General features: G+C 42.4%; 1 protein-coding gene across 1 annotated transcript in view; it reads left to right on the top strand.

The window, feature by feature from the left end:
• The window catches only part of ADGRA3 (adhesion G protein-coupled receptor A3), a 123,562-nt gene extending 121,892 nt beyond the window's left edge, over positions 1-1,670 (top strand). The window contains exon 19 of the mRNA XM_055326522.1: positions 117-1,670. Coding sequence (XP_055182497.1) covers positions 117-1,353 — 1,237 coding nt within the window. The 3' untranslated portion in view covers positions 1,354-1,670. The remainder of the gene's footprint in view (positions 1-116) is intronic.
• Positions 1,671-13,173: the final 11,503 nt, after the last annotated feature.

Here is a 13,173-nt window from a genome sequence, read left to right as displayed (position 1 = left end):
GTCCCCCCCTCCCCCCCATGCTGGCCCTCGGTGCTTTGCCGGCCCGGGCCTCCCGCGGTCCCTGGAGCAGGGGATGGCGCGCCGCCCCTCAGCCGCTGTGCCCTTCGCTCTTGTAGTTGCTGGATGGCCTGGGAGCCCTCCCTGGGAGCCTTCTACGGGCCCGCCGGCTTCATCACCTTCGTCAACTGCATGTACTTCCTGAGCATATTCATCCAGTTGAGGAGGCACCCCGAGCGCAGGTACGAGCTCAAGGAGCCCCCGGAGGAGCAGCAGCGGCTGGCGGCCGGCGACAGCGGCGAGGGCAGCCGCCCGGAGGCCCTGGGCCTGCCGCTGGCCTCCACCTCCACGGCGGCCTTGGAGAACGAGCACACCTTCCGCGCGCAGCTGCTGGGCGCCAGCCTCACCCTGCTGTCCTACGTGGCCCTGTGGGTGTTCGGGGCCCTGGCCGTTTCCTCCGATTACCCCCTGGACCTGGTCTTCAGCTGCTTCTTCGGGGCCGCGTGCCTGAGCTTCGGCGCCTTCGTCGTGGTCCACCACTGTGTCAACAGGGAGGACGTGAGGCTGGCGTGGATCGCGACCTGCTGCCCCGGCCGGGGCGCCTACTCCGTGCAGGTGGACGTGCAGCCCCCCAACCCCGGGGGCCCGAACGGAGAGGCCCCCAAGTGTGCCCACAGCAGCGCGGAGTCCTCGTGCACCAACAAGAGCACGTCGAGCTTCAAAAACTCCTCCCAGGGCTGCAAGCTGACCAACCTGCAGGCCGCCGCGGCCCAGTGCCACGCCGCCGCCGCCGCGCCCGGGAGCCCCGCGCCGCAGCTCGAGAACAGTCTGACGGAGCACTCGGTGGACAACGACCTCAAGATGCACGTGGCGCCCTTGGAGGCGCAGTTTCGAACCAACGGGCACCCGAGCCGCCACCACAAGAACAGAAGCAAAGGGCACCGGGCCAGCCGGCTCACGGTCCTGAGGGAGTACGCCTACGACGTGCCCACGAGCGTGGAGGGCAGCGTGCAGAACGGCCCGGCCGCGCGGGGCCGCAGGGCCCACCTGGCCCACCTGGCCCACCTGGCCCACCGCGCCCGGCAGCACGGCGCGGCCCAGCAGGACAGCAGCGATGGCTGCGGCCCGCCGCCCCGCAGCAGCAGAGACTGCGAGAGGCCCTGGCCCGGCGGCAGGAGGGACGCGGGCGGGAAGGCGGGCGCAGGCCAGCTCGACGGCCAGCACAAGTCCTACGGCCTGAACCTGGCCGTCCCCAACGGCCCCGGCAGGGGCCGCGCGCACGAGGGCCCCGCGCTGCCCCCCGACGGCCCCGGCAGCGTCAGCACCGGCCTGTGGAAGCACGAAACGGCCGTGTAGCGCGGGCCCAGGCCGAGGGGTGCACCCCAACCGTGACCCTCACATTCCTTCCCTGCTTACGGCCGCCGCGGGGATTCGAAGCCTTCGGGGTAAACCTCTGAGCTTGGGATTTTACGTTATTTTATACCCTCCGGTTGTTGCTTTTTGATGGATTTCAAACCAACACACACACACGAACCCTCCAAACCGTCGTTTTCCTTGTCAAAGCACCACCAGGACTTGGAGAAGCTGCAGTGTCGTTTTTCTGGGAGATCTGTTCTATCAACTTAACACTTCAGGCTTGTATTTAATACAATAAATAGGTGTTTGTCATTGTGTGTCAGTCTTACGTTTTTATACCTCACAATAGGAGCGTGCGCTTCTGTTTTAATCGTGTCTGTACAAAGTGAGGGTATCTTAATGAGAATTACACATGAATCAGCTACCAGACTTTCACGGAATTAACTCCACTGATTATGGCCTGTGTAGATCAAAGCACTTCCGGATGGATGTATTTTATAAATACAGTTTTGAAGGCTGTAAGGTTTATTTTAAAAGATTTCATGGAATGTTGTATTGTTTTGTTTTGTTTTTTTAATGGAAATGTCTTCAAAGCTCTTTCTAAATTGCATTACTTTCCCATATCACTTTGGTCCTGTTGATATTGTCCTGTCACTTTTGTGGCTTTTCAGCGATTTATATTTCGGCTTAAATTTCTTGTTCTTTTTCTCCCCAGCAGCACGTAAGTTGCTCTTGAACGTAAATGAAGAGCCACCAAATGAGTAAGACTCACACTGACTTGCTCTGAGTTCTTCACTGTTGGCTCTTCCGTCACCTGCGACTTTGTTCTCAGATAAAGTTCTGCAGGTTCGTGCTGAAGGATTGATCTTTGAATTCCATTCTGAGGGCAACAGCTGCTGTGATCCAGCTGTTCCCACCGGTCGTTGATGCACAAGTCGTTGATTGAGTCGATTGGAATTGAGAAAACAAGTCTAGTTTTACACTGATCTCTGTGGTTTCCACTTCAGAACAATCCCAGACCAAAGAGTCCTCCGGTTTCATCTAGGTGTACATTGGACTATAGCTGCTTCATAGGCTATTTTACTTATTTGTAGCACTTACTAAAAAAAAGCTATGTCTGAGGGGATGTTCAATATACATTTGTAGTTGAATCAGTGAGGTTTTTTTTTTTTTTTCCAGTTTTCTAATTAGATAGGTACATTCCTCATTAAATATATGAAGCCAGTTGGTCAGAGATATTTATCATTTTAATGTCAGCCTTAATAGAATATCTAATGTCCCAAGCCTGCTGCACCATCCCAGCTTACGCTAAGCAGAATTATGTGTTAGGGGAAAAAAATAAACCACATGGTCAAAAAGTTTTTGAAAGAGTACACAACCATTGGAGTATTTCCAATTCATGTAAACATTATAAAGTCTTGTGTTTATTTAAAACAAAAAAGAAAAAACCTTAACTTAACCCTCCCTGGTCCCTAGTCTCACTGGAGTCCATTCCTAGAACTCTGTTGTGTTTTGCTTTTTAAAGTCATTTAATGTGTTGCATTTTTAAAAACAATGTTAATTCCAATATAGCTCCCGTGCAGTGTCATATTAGTTTATGTTAGCGTACATTGCATTACTCAGCACACGTCACGACAAGTACTGTTCTTAGTCCCCTCCACTCTCCCGCCCACCTCCCGTGTGGAAACCATCGGTGTGTTCTCTAGAGGTAAGTCTGTTTTTTGGTTTGTCGGGTTTTTTTCCTCTTTGTTCACTTGTTTTGTTGCTTAAATTCCACAAACGAGTTTGACATCCCATGATATTTGTCTTTCTCTGACTGACTCCACTAGCATTATACGCCCTAGACCCATCCATGTTGTTGCAAATGGCAAGATTCCATTGTTTTTTATGGCTGAGTAATAGTCCATTGTGTGTGTGTACGTCCCATTTTTTTTTTAAGATTTTATTTGTTCGTGAGAGAGGCAGAGGGAGAAGCAGGCTCCCTGTGGGGACCCTGATGTGGGACTCGATCCCAAGACCCTAGGATCACACCCTGAGCCAGAGGCAGACGCTCAACCACTGAGCCACACAGGTGCCCCCCATACCACTTCTTTATCCATTCATCTATTGATTGACACTTGGGCTGCTTCCATGATTTGGCTACCGTAAATAATGCTAGAATAAAAATAGGGGTGTGTGTATCTTTTGGAATTAGTGTTTTCATATTCTTTGGGTACATAACCCTGTAGTCGAATTACTGGTTCATAATTCTGTTTTCAATTTTTTGAGGGTCTCCATTACTGTTTCCCGTAGTGGCTACACCAGATTGCATTCCCACCAACAGTGCACAAGTGTTCCTTTCATTCCACAGCCTCACCAATACCAGTTGTTTCTTGTGTTTTTTGACTTTTACCCATCCTGACAGGTGTGAGGTGAATATCTCCTTGTGGTTTTGACTTGCATTCCCCTGGTAAGTGATGTTGAGCATCTTTTCATGTGTCTGTTGGTTATCTGCATATATTTTTTGAAGAAACATCTGTTCAAGTTTTCTGCCCATCTTAATTATATTTTTTTTGTGTGTTGAGTTGTCTCCGTTCTTTATATATTTTGGATGCTACCCTTTAGTGGGTTTATCATCTGCAAATATCTTCTCCCTTTCAGTAGGTTGTCTTTTAGATTTATTGATTGTTTTCTTTGCTGTGCAGAAGCTTTGAATTTTGATGTAGTCCCAGTAGTTTATTTTTCCTTTGTTTCCCTTGCCTGGAGAAATAATCTGGAAAAATATTGCTATGGATGATGTTGGAGAAATTACTGTCCGTGTTCCTTCTAGGATTTTTGTGGTTTCAAGACTCACATATAGGACCTTATTCCATTTTGAGTTTATTTTTGTGCATGGTAAGAAAGTGATCCTGTTTCATTCTTCTGCATGTGACTGTCCAGTTTTCCCAACACCATTTGTTGAAGAGACTGTCTTTTTCCCATTGCATATTCTTGCCTCCTTTGTTGAAGATGAATCAACCATATAATTGTGCGTGGACTTCTGGGCTCTCTATTCCATTCCATTTATCTTTGTGTCTATTTTTGTGCTTGTGCTAGACTGTTTTGATTACTACAGCTTTGTAGTATATCTTGAAATCTGGGACTGTGATACCTCTCCAGTTTCGTTCTTCCTTTCCAAGGTTGCTTTGGCTATTTGGGATCTTTTTTTTTTTAATATTTTTTAAAGTTTATTTATTTATTTATGATAGTCACAGAGAGAGAGAGAGAGAGAGAGAGGCAGAGACACAGGCAGAGGGAGAAGCAGGCTCCATGCACCGGGAGCCCGACGTGGGATTCGATCCCAGGTCTCCAGGATCGCGCCCTGGGCCAAAGGCAGGCGCCAAACCGCTGCGCCACCCAGGGATCCCTATTTGGGATCTTTTGTGGTTCCATACCAATTTTAGGATTCTTTGTTTTAGTTCTGTGGAAAAAACGCTGTTGGTATTTGATAGGGATTGCATTAAATTTATAGATTGCTTTTGAATTTTAACAATATTTGTTCTTCCAATCCATGAGCATAGACTGTCTTTCTGTTTGTGTCATCTTCAATTTCATCAGTGTTTTATAGTTTTCAGGCTACAGATCTTTCGCCTCCTTGGTCAAGTTTATGCCTAGGTATTTTATTACTTTCGGTGCAATTGTAAGTGGAATTATTTAAAATTTCTCTTTCTGCTACCTCATTTTTTAATGTATAGATATGCAGTGGATCTCTGTATATTGATTTTATGTCCTGTGACCTTACTGAATTCATTTATCAGTTCTAGTAGTTTTTAGGATTTTCTTTATATGGTATATGTCATCTGCAAAGAGTGAAAGTCTTACTTCTTTCTTACCAATTTGGATGCCTATTATTTCTTTCTGTTGTCTGATTGCTGTGGCTGTATTGGGTAAAAGTACCATGTTGAATAAAATTGGTGAGAGTGGACATCCTTGTCTTGTTTCTGACCTTAGCGGAAAAGCTCTGTTTTTCCTCATTGAGTATGATGTTAGCTGTGAGTTTTTCATTTATGGACTTTGTTAAGATATGTTCCCTGTAAACCTTTGTTTAGAGGGGTTTTATCATGAATGGATGTTGTACTCTCTCTTGTAATGATCATACAGTTTTTATCCTTTCTCTTGTTGATGTGATTTATCATGTTGAACGCTTCGCGAACATCGAACCATGCTTGCATCTCAGGAATAAATCTCACTTGATCATAGTGAATGATTTTTTTTAATGTATTCTTGGATTTGTTTTGCTAACAATTTGATGAGAATTTTTGCATCTATGTTCGTCAGAGATATTAGCCTGTAGGGCTCTTTTTATGTAATGTCTGTATCTGATTTTGGTATCAGGTTTAATGCTGGCCTCATAGAATGAATTTGGAAGCTTTCCTTCCTCTTTTATTTTTTTGGAAAAGTTTGAGAACAGCTATTGACTCTTTATAAATGTTTGATAGAATTTACCTGTGGAACTGATCTGGCCCTGGGCTTTTGTTTATTGGGAGTATTTTGATTACTGATTCAATGTTATTGCTGGTAATTGGTCTGTTCAAGTTTTGTATTTCTTCCTCGTTCAGTTCTGGTAGGTTTTATGTTTTATCCATTTTTTCTAGGTTGTCCAATTTGTCGGCATATCATTTTTCATTATATTCTCTTATAATCGTTTGTATTTCTGTGGTGGTATTATTTTTCCTCTTTGGTTTCTGATTTTGTTCATTTGAATCCTTTCTTTTCTCTTCTTTTTTTCTTATGATTCTGGCTAAAGATGTATCAATTCTGTTGATCTTTCAAAGAACCAGCTGTGGCTTCATTGTTCTGTTGTGGTTTTTTTGTTTGTTTGTTTGTTTGTTTATATTTCGTTTATTTCTGCTCTGATCTTTATTATGTCTTTCCTTCTTCTGGTTTGGGGTTTTATTTGTTCTTTTTCTAGCTCCTTTAGGTGTAAGTTGAGGTTTTTCTTGCTTCTTGAGGTAGGCCTATAAACTTCTCTCTGTTCCTATAAACTTCCCTCTGTTCCTATGCAGCTTTTACTGCATCCCAAAGATTGTGGACCATTATATTTTCATCTTAATTTGTCTCCATGTATGTTTTGATTTCTTTGATTTCTCAGTTGACCCATTCACTGGTTTGTAGCATGTTACTTAACCTCCATATATTTTTGTGTTCTTTCCAGATTTTTCATTGTGGCTAATTTTTAGTGTCTTAGTGGTTTGGTCAGAAAAGATGCATGGTATGACTTTGATCTTTTTGAATTTGTTGAGACTTGTTTTGTGGCCTAATATGTGACCCATTCTGGAGATACACCAGTATGCACTTGAAAAGAATGTGTATTCTGTTATTATAGGGCGGGATGTTCTGAATCTGTTAAATCCATCTGGTCCAATGTGTCATTCAAAGCCATTGTTTCCTTGTTGATTTTCTTTCTGTTTGAATGATCTGCCCATTAATGTGAGTGTGATATTAAAAGTCCCCTACTATTATTGCATTACTATTATTTTATGTTTGTAATAGCTGCTTTATGTATTTTGGTGCTCCCATGTTAGGTCCATAACATTTACAATTGGTTAGATTCTATTTTGGATTGTCCCCTTTATTATTACATAGTGCCCTTCTTTGTCTCTTACTTTGTTTTAAAGGCTACTTTGTCTAACAATCACTACCCTGGCTTTCTTTTCATACCATTTGCATGATAAATGTTTCTCCATCTTCACTTTCAATCTGCAGGTATCTTTAGGTCTGAAATGAGTCTTTTGTAGGCAGTATGTGTGTGTGTGTGTGTGTGTGTGTGTGTGTATTCATTCTGTCATCCTGTGTCTTTTGATTGGAGCATTTAGTCCATTTACATTCAGAGTAATTATTGATAGGTATGTACTTACTGCCATTTTGTTCTTTGTTTTATGATTACTTTTGTTCTTGTCTTACACTCTCATGGTTTGCTGGCTTTCTTTAGTGATAGACTTAGATTCCTTTCTCTCTCACCTCGCTCTCTTTGTTGTTTTTTGTTTGTTTTTTCCACTCTTTTTTTTTCCACTCTTAATACCAAGTTTTAATTTGCAGTTATCATTAGGTTTGTGTATTATATACATATAGTAGTCTATAGTAAGTTGAAAGTCACTTAGGTTTGAACCCATATGTTTACTTCTCTCCCCTCCACATTTTAGGTATTGGTATCCACATTTTAGATATCCTTTTGTTTTGTGAATTATTTTATTTTGTGAATCTGTTAACTGATTTTTGTAGATATACTTATTTTTACTGCTTTGTGGTTCCTACTTTTCTTACTCCTTACTGTCTTTCCCTTTCACCAAATAAGTCCCCTTTAACATTTCTCATAGAACTGGTTTAGTGGTGATAAATTCCTTTAGCTTCTGTTTGTCTGGGGAACTCTTCAACTCCTTCTATTCTGAATGATAGCCTTACTGGATACATTATTCTTGGCTGTAGGTTTTTTACTTTCAGTACTTTGAATATATCATGCTACTCTATTCTGGCCTGCAAAATTTCTGCTGAAAAATCAACTGATAGCCTTACGAGGTTTCTCTTGTATGTAACTGCTTTTCTCCTGCTGCTTTAAAATTTTTCTCTTTATCACTGCTTTTGGCCATTTTAATTACAAGGTGTCTTGCTGTGGACCTCCTTGGGTTAATTTTGTTGGGGACTGTCTGTGCCTCTTGGTCTGGATTTCTGTTTCCTTCCCCAAATTTGGAAGTTTTCAGCTATTAGTCCTTAAAATAAATTTTCTACTCCCTTTTCTCTCTTTTCTTCTTCTGATATCCCTGTAATAAAAATGTTGTTATGTTTGATGATGTTGCTGAGTTCCCTAAGTCTATTTTCATTTTTTTTTTTTCTCTCATGTTAAGCTTTGATTGCTTTTCATTACTCTGTCACTCCAGGTCACAGGCCCATTCCGCTCCTTCTGGTTTACTATGTGTTCCATCTAGTGTATTATTCATTTTAGCTATTTAATTCTTCATCCCTGATTGTTTTTTTGTTTTTACTCTTTTTGTTAAGAGTCTTACTGAGGTCCCCCACTCTTAATTCTGGTGAGTATTTTTATGACCATTACTTCAAATTCTCTGTCAAGCATATTATCTCCATTTTGTTTGCTCTCTTGCTGTTATTTTGTCCTGTTCTTTCATTTAGGACACACTCCTCTGTCTCCTCATTTTGTCTAACTCTAGGTCTGTTTCTTTGTATTAGAAAAGTCAGCTATGTCTCCTGCTCTTAAAAGTAGTGATGTTAAGAAGAGGAGGTCCTGTAGTGTCCTGCAGTGCAATGTCTCCAGTTCTCTAGAACCCGACACTTTAGTCATCTGCAATGGTTCTCTGGCTGTCGTGGGCAGGGATTGGTCTCTGTGTTAGTGGGTCATTGTGGGACCACGTTAGGCTTAAGTAACTTAATGAGTTAGACCAGGTATTGGCCAGAGATATACAGTATCTCTGGAGATAAAGTAGCACAGAGATACAGTAGCACAGAACTTTCTGGATGTGTTCCCAGTCTTGTCCCCTGAGAAGTATTCATTGTTGAATGGGGCCTGCAGTCAGATCAGATGTCTGCCCCCAGCACCACTACTGGGGCTATAGTCAGACTGGTTTGTGTGGTTATCTTCTCCTCTCCCTTGGGCACGAGTCACTTTAGAGTTGTACTGGCCTCTGTCAGCACTGCTTGCACACTGCCAGCTGTGTGGCACTGTATCCTAGTGCTCCAGACAGGATTAAGTGTAGGGGGTTCATTTGCAGAAGAACACAGTATTGGTGCACATAGTACCAGCAACATCTGCACTGGTCCCCTGTGGGAAAGGGTCAAGGCAGGTCAGGTAAAGGGAATGGATCTTCAGAAGTGTACCAGGTGGAAGAGTAAGGGGTGGTTTTGTGTTGTTAGCAAGTCTTGTGCTGCAGACCTGGCTGGAGGGAGTGTATCTGCAGGAGACCATGTGGGTGGGACATGGTGTTAGCAAGTTAGGTAGAAAGTGTTGACATCCTGGTCCTCACAGGCATCCACGTGTCTAGACTGGGCTGCAGGAGATATGGCACCTCCCCGCTTCCTTGTTCCTGGAGAAATCTCCCAAAGATCCCAGCTCCTCCAGCACATGCTCTGAGATTAGCAAACAAATCTCTCTCCTGTCTGCCCCAGGAATTTTTCAAACTGCTGCCTCCATGCTGTATGTCTGTGGGGCTGTTTGCTGTGCCGTCTCTTTAAGGGTGAGGATTCCAGCCTCTGCTCTCCCAGAGCTGAGCCTGCTGATTTTTAAAGTTCTGGGTGGCTGCTGATTATAAGAACTCAGAGACATTTGGCTCCTTGGTTTTCAAAGCCAAACATTATGGGGATTCATGCTTCTCATGCAGGCTCACTGGTATGAGAATCTGCTTCTCTCTCCGTCTCTACACCCGTGGGGTCCCTCCTTCCTGTGGGACAGCCCTACGGGTCCGTTTAGCTCCCAGCCTTGTCTCTGCCCTTCCTACCCTCTTCACTGTGGCCTCTTCTCTACATTTGGGTGTGGAGAGTCTATCCTGTCAGTCTTTGGGTTGCTTTCTGGGTTATTTATACTAACCTGGCCGTTACCTAGTTGTGTCTATGAGATAGAGGCAGCTTAGGGTCCTCCCACTCCACCGGCTTCCCTGGAAGTTGGTTCCTGGAACTGCTGTGAAAGTCAGATTGGGTCTGCCCTGACTCCTTTGTGCATCCAGTCCCTCGGTAGGCAAGACAACACTTGAGAAATGAGGCACAGCTCAGATCTGATTTGAGTTTGAATCAGATCAGATTCAAAGTATACATACAAGAAATGGTAAGAGTCAAGTTTAGCTTGATAAACCTCAAATCTGAGAGATGGCCTGCTTAACCTACATTGAGTAATTCTCAGAGACACCGGTAGATCACTTATTAGAATGTAAATGTTCACATGTCACTGGGTACTGCAATAGAAATAAATTATTTTGCTTTGCAATGATAAAACTGGTAGTTCAACTTTAGCCTTTTGTCAAATGGTAGTTTTAGAGACACTTTTTGGTACGGGAAACCAGGAAACTAAATGGGTAGATTTGACACTTGCACATTAAACCACTGCCTGGTCCAGGGTCTCTTAGTAAGTTGATGTATATATGTAGGATAATGTTTAGAAATAACAAAGATAAACTAATAAGAAATGGAGTGAATAATGCCTATTTTTTATTGGTATTTTATTTTAAAAATTTGAGAGAGCAAGCGTGAGGCAAGAGAGAGTGTGAGCAGGGGTGAAGGGGTGTTGAGGGAGCAGCAGACTCCTCACTGAGCAGGGAGCCTGATGTGACACTCGATCCCAGGGTCCTGGGATCATGACCTTAGCCAAAGGCAGATGCTTAACTGAATGACCCACCCAGGTGCCCTTCTTTATTGCTATTTCAATTTTTCTCTCATATTTTGCCAAGCATCATGAGAGTTTAACCTCTTTCTCTGACCCATAGGTCAACTCTACATAGGGACAGAATTCTGTTCTTCCTCTTTTTCCTACCTCTTCACAGGAAGTGAGACATTTCCCTTCCTGGAAATGGTGTCCATTCAGTAAGTATCTATTAATTTAAATATAACTTCATAGAGATAACAGAAGACAAGAAGCCTGGGTGTTTAGTAAGGGTGGAGGACAGAAAAAAATACTTGGAATCAAATGAGGATTCCACTAAAAATATTTAGACAGTGTTGATATTCAAAGTATAGAAAGTGATGAGCAATGACTTTATGCATTAAACTCAGTATTTGATTGAGTCAGAATGTAATGTTTGTGTATTGGATACGAATAACACATCGTAGCCCACCCCCCTTTGTCATTTTTTATTTATGGCTTGTTGCTGGTTGTGATTTCTCTATTTTGCATAGAAGCATGAACTGTTAAGGGGTGTTTCAGTTTTCTCAGAGATTGGCTCATTCATTTTCCCCATTTAAAAATTTTGGCAACTGAAGCTCAAAGACTTTCTGACTTGCTGAGCGTGCTGGCAAGTTATGGCATATCTAGGAGCAGGACCCGTCTCTGATTCCACAGTCACCAAGCTTTGCAGCCCATGGCATTGCCTCCCTGGAGGCGATCCCTGGTGCTCTTCACGATGTTTATGATCTATAGTTTTACCAAACCATCTTCTCATCCCAGTTATTTATTTTGAGTTTTAATTTCATAATGAGGTATGTAATTGGTCATATTCTGCTCAAGGAAATGCATATGATTTATTATTTTATTCCACAAAAGGTTTTTTAATTATGTTGTCGCACAATGTAATGTAATATAATAGCTTGATGTTATTTGCTAGTGTTAAATGCCAGCCTATGGTTTTAGGTAACAATTAGAAGTCAGGTTTGTGCTTAAGTATTTGTGTGACCAGATTTATATATGTGTATAAATGTATATTCATATTGCAGGTCATAATAGGTGGCAACTAATTAATTTTTTAAATCTTAGGAATTTTTTTGCACGTGCAACTCAACTCTGTGTCCTTGTTCGATATATTCATATAAATATAATCTTACGAACAGATGGCAACTTATATATAGATGCTGAAACTTACATTTTGCTCATTATTGAAAAATAAGAAAGTTAAAACATTCAGACCTCCATGTTTCAGGCATTGAGTTCAGGATGCCCAAGCTGAAGTTGGTTGAGCCCATAAAAAATGAGGCAGTAAAAAAGTTAACCGGAAGCATTTCAGCCAGGAATTAAGCTAAATCGTGAAGAAAAGTGAGTCCTACAAACAGCAATCCAAAATTTAAAACAAACGTTAATTCTCTTCTTTCTTTACAGATCCCCAGAATCACTTAATTATTTTAATATTCACTCCAGTGCTTCTACCTGAGAGATGATTTGATTATTTATAGCACTCAGGATAGTATTTCCCAAACTTGGGTCATTCATCACTCTCGCCAGTTTTGCCATATTTTCTCCAACATTTATATCAGTACTGTCATCTGGGTCAACTCACTCTTTTTTCAGTGAAATACAAGTAATGATAAATCCAATAGACTTATTTGTATCAAATGAAGCCAGCTCCTCAAGGAGACATTTGTAAGGGATTACTCTGTGTATTCACTTAGTCTAGGCTGACTCATCATGTCTTTCTACCTTCCTGGTAAACCTGGTGCTGTATGTGAAGCCCCCAGCAGCCTTCGGTCATAGCTTTCCTTGTGCTGCTTTTCACTGGGGGTGCCAGTGGCTCCAAGGTGGACACCAAGTATGAACTTACAGGACCCCTGTTATAGTCCGTGATGGACCACTGCCTACGCCAATAGAGTTGGATCCTTATAATTCATTCCTGGCTGAAATCTTGTTAGATTCTTTCCAACCAGTTTTTGCTTCATATTGTTTGAAACCCATTTTGTCCTTCTAATTGTGTGAGGTCTGCAATGTGGTTGAAGAAAAGTGTGCGTAAGTGTATGTGTTTAATCCATTTCCGGCTGCCGTCATCTAGTTTTGAGAAGGTACCGATGAAAATTTTAAGACTATTCCATGCATTTTTTAAAAGTTCAAAATCTTTCTAGAGGGTTCTTGAGATGCATTCCCAATGTAAAGAATCCAGCTAATCATACCCTGAATGATGCAATCATTGTGTTCAGTGTCTTTCCATATAATATTGATGAAGGTTGGTTTGTGTGGATCAATTGGGAGTGTCATATGAGCAAATATATAAGCAGGATGTGATCGCTCACAAAGCCAGGAGTAAGTAGTTATGGGTCCCCAACTCGGTGAAGATTGGGCCTAGGTGGATACTCTGTGTGACAGTAATGAACCTCTACTACTCAGCAGGGTGTGTGTTTTGTTAGTCATGTCCATCCCTATATAACACGGCATAAAGTTGTTTAGAG

The sequence above is a fragment of the Nyctereutes procyonoides genome, unplaced genomic scaffold (genome assembly GCF_905146905.1).
Source record: "Nyctereutes procyonoides isolate TBG_1078 unplaced genomic scaffold, NYPRO_anot_genome, whole genome shotgun sequence".
In the NCBI taxonomy this organism is placed as follows: domain Eukaryota; kingdom Metazoa; phylum Chordata; class Mammalia; order Carnivora; family Canidae; genus Nyctereutes; species Nyctereutes procyonoides.
Note: the sequence above shows the minus strand (reverse complement) of the source record. Positions and strands in the feature narration are given on the sequence as shown.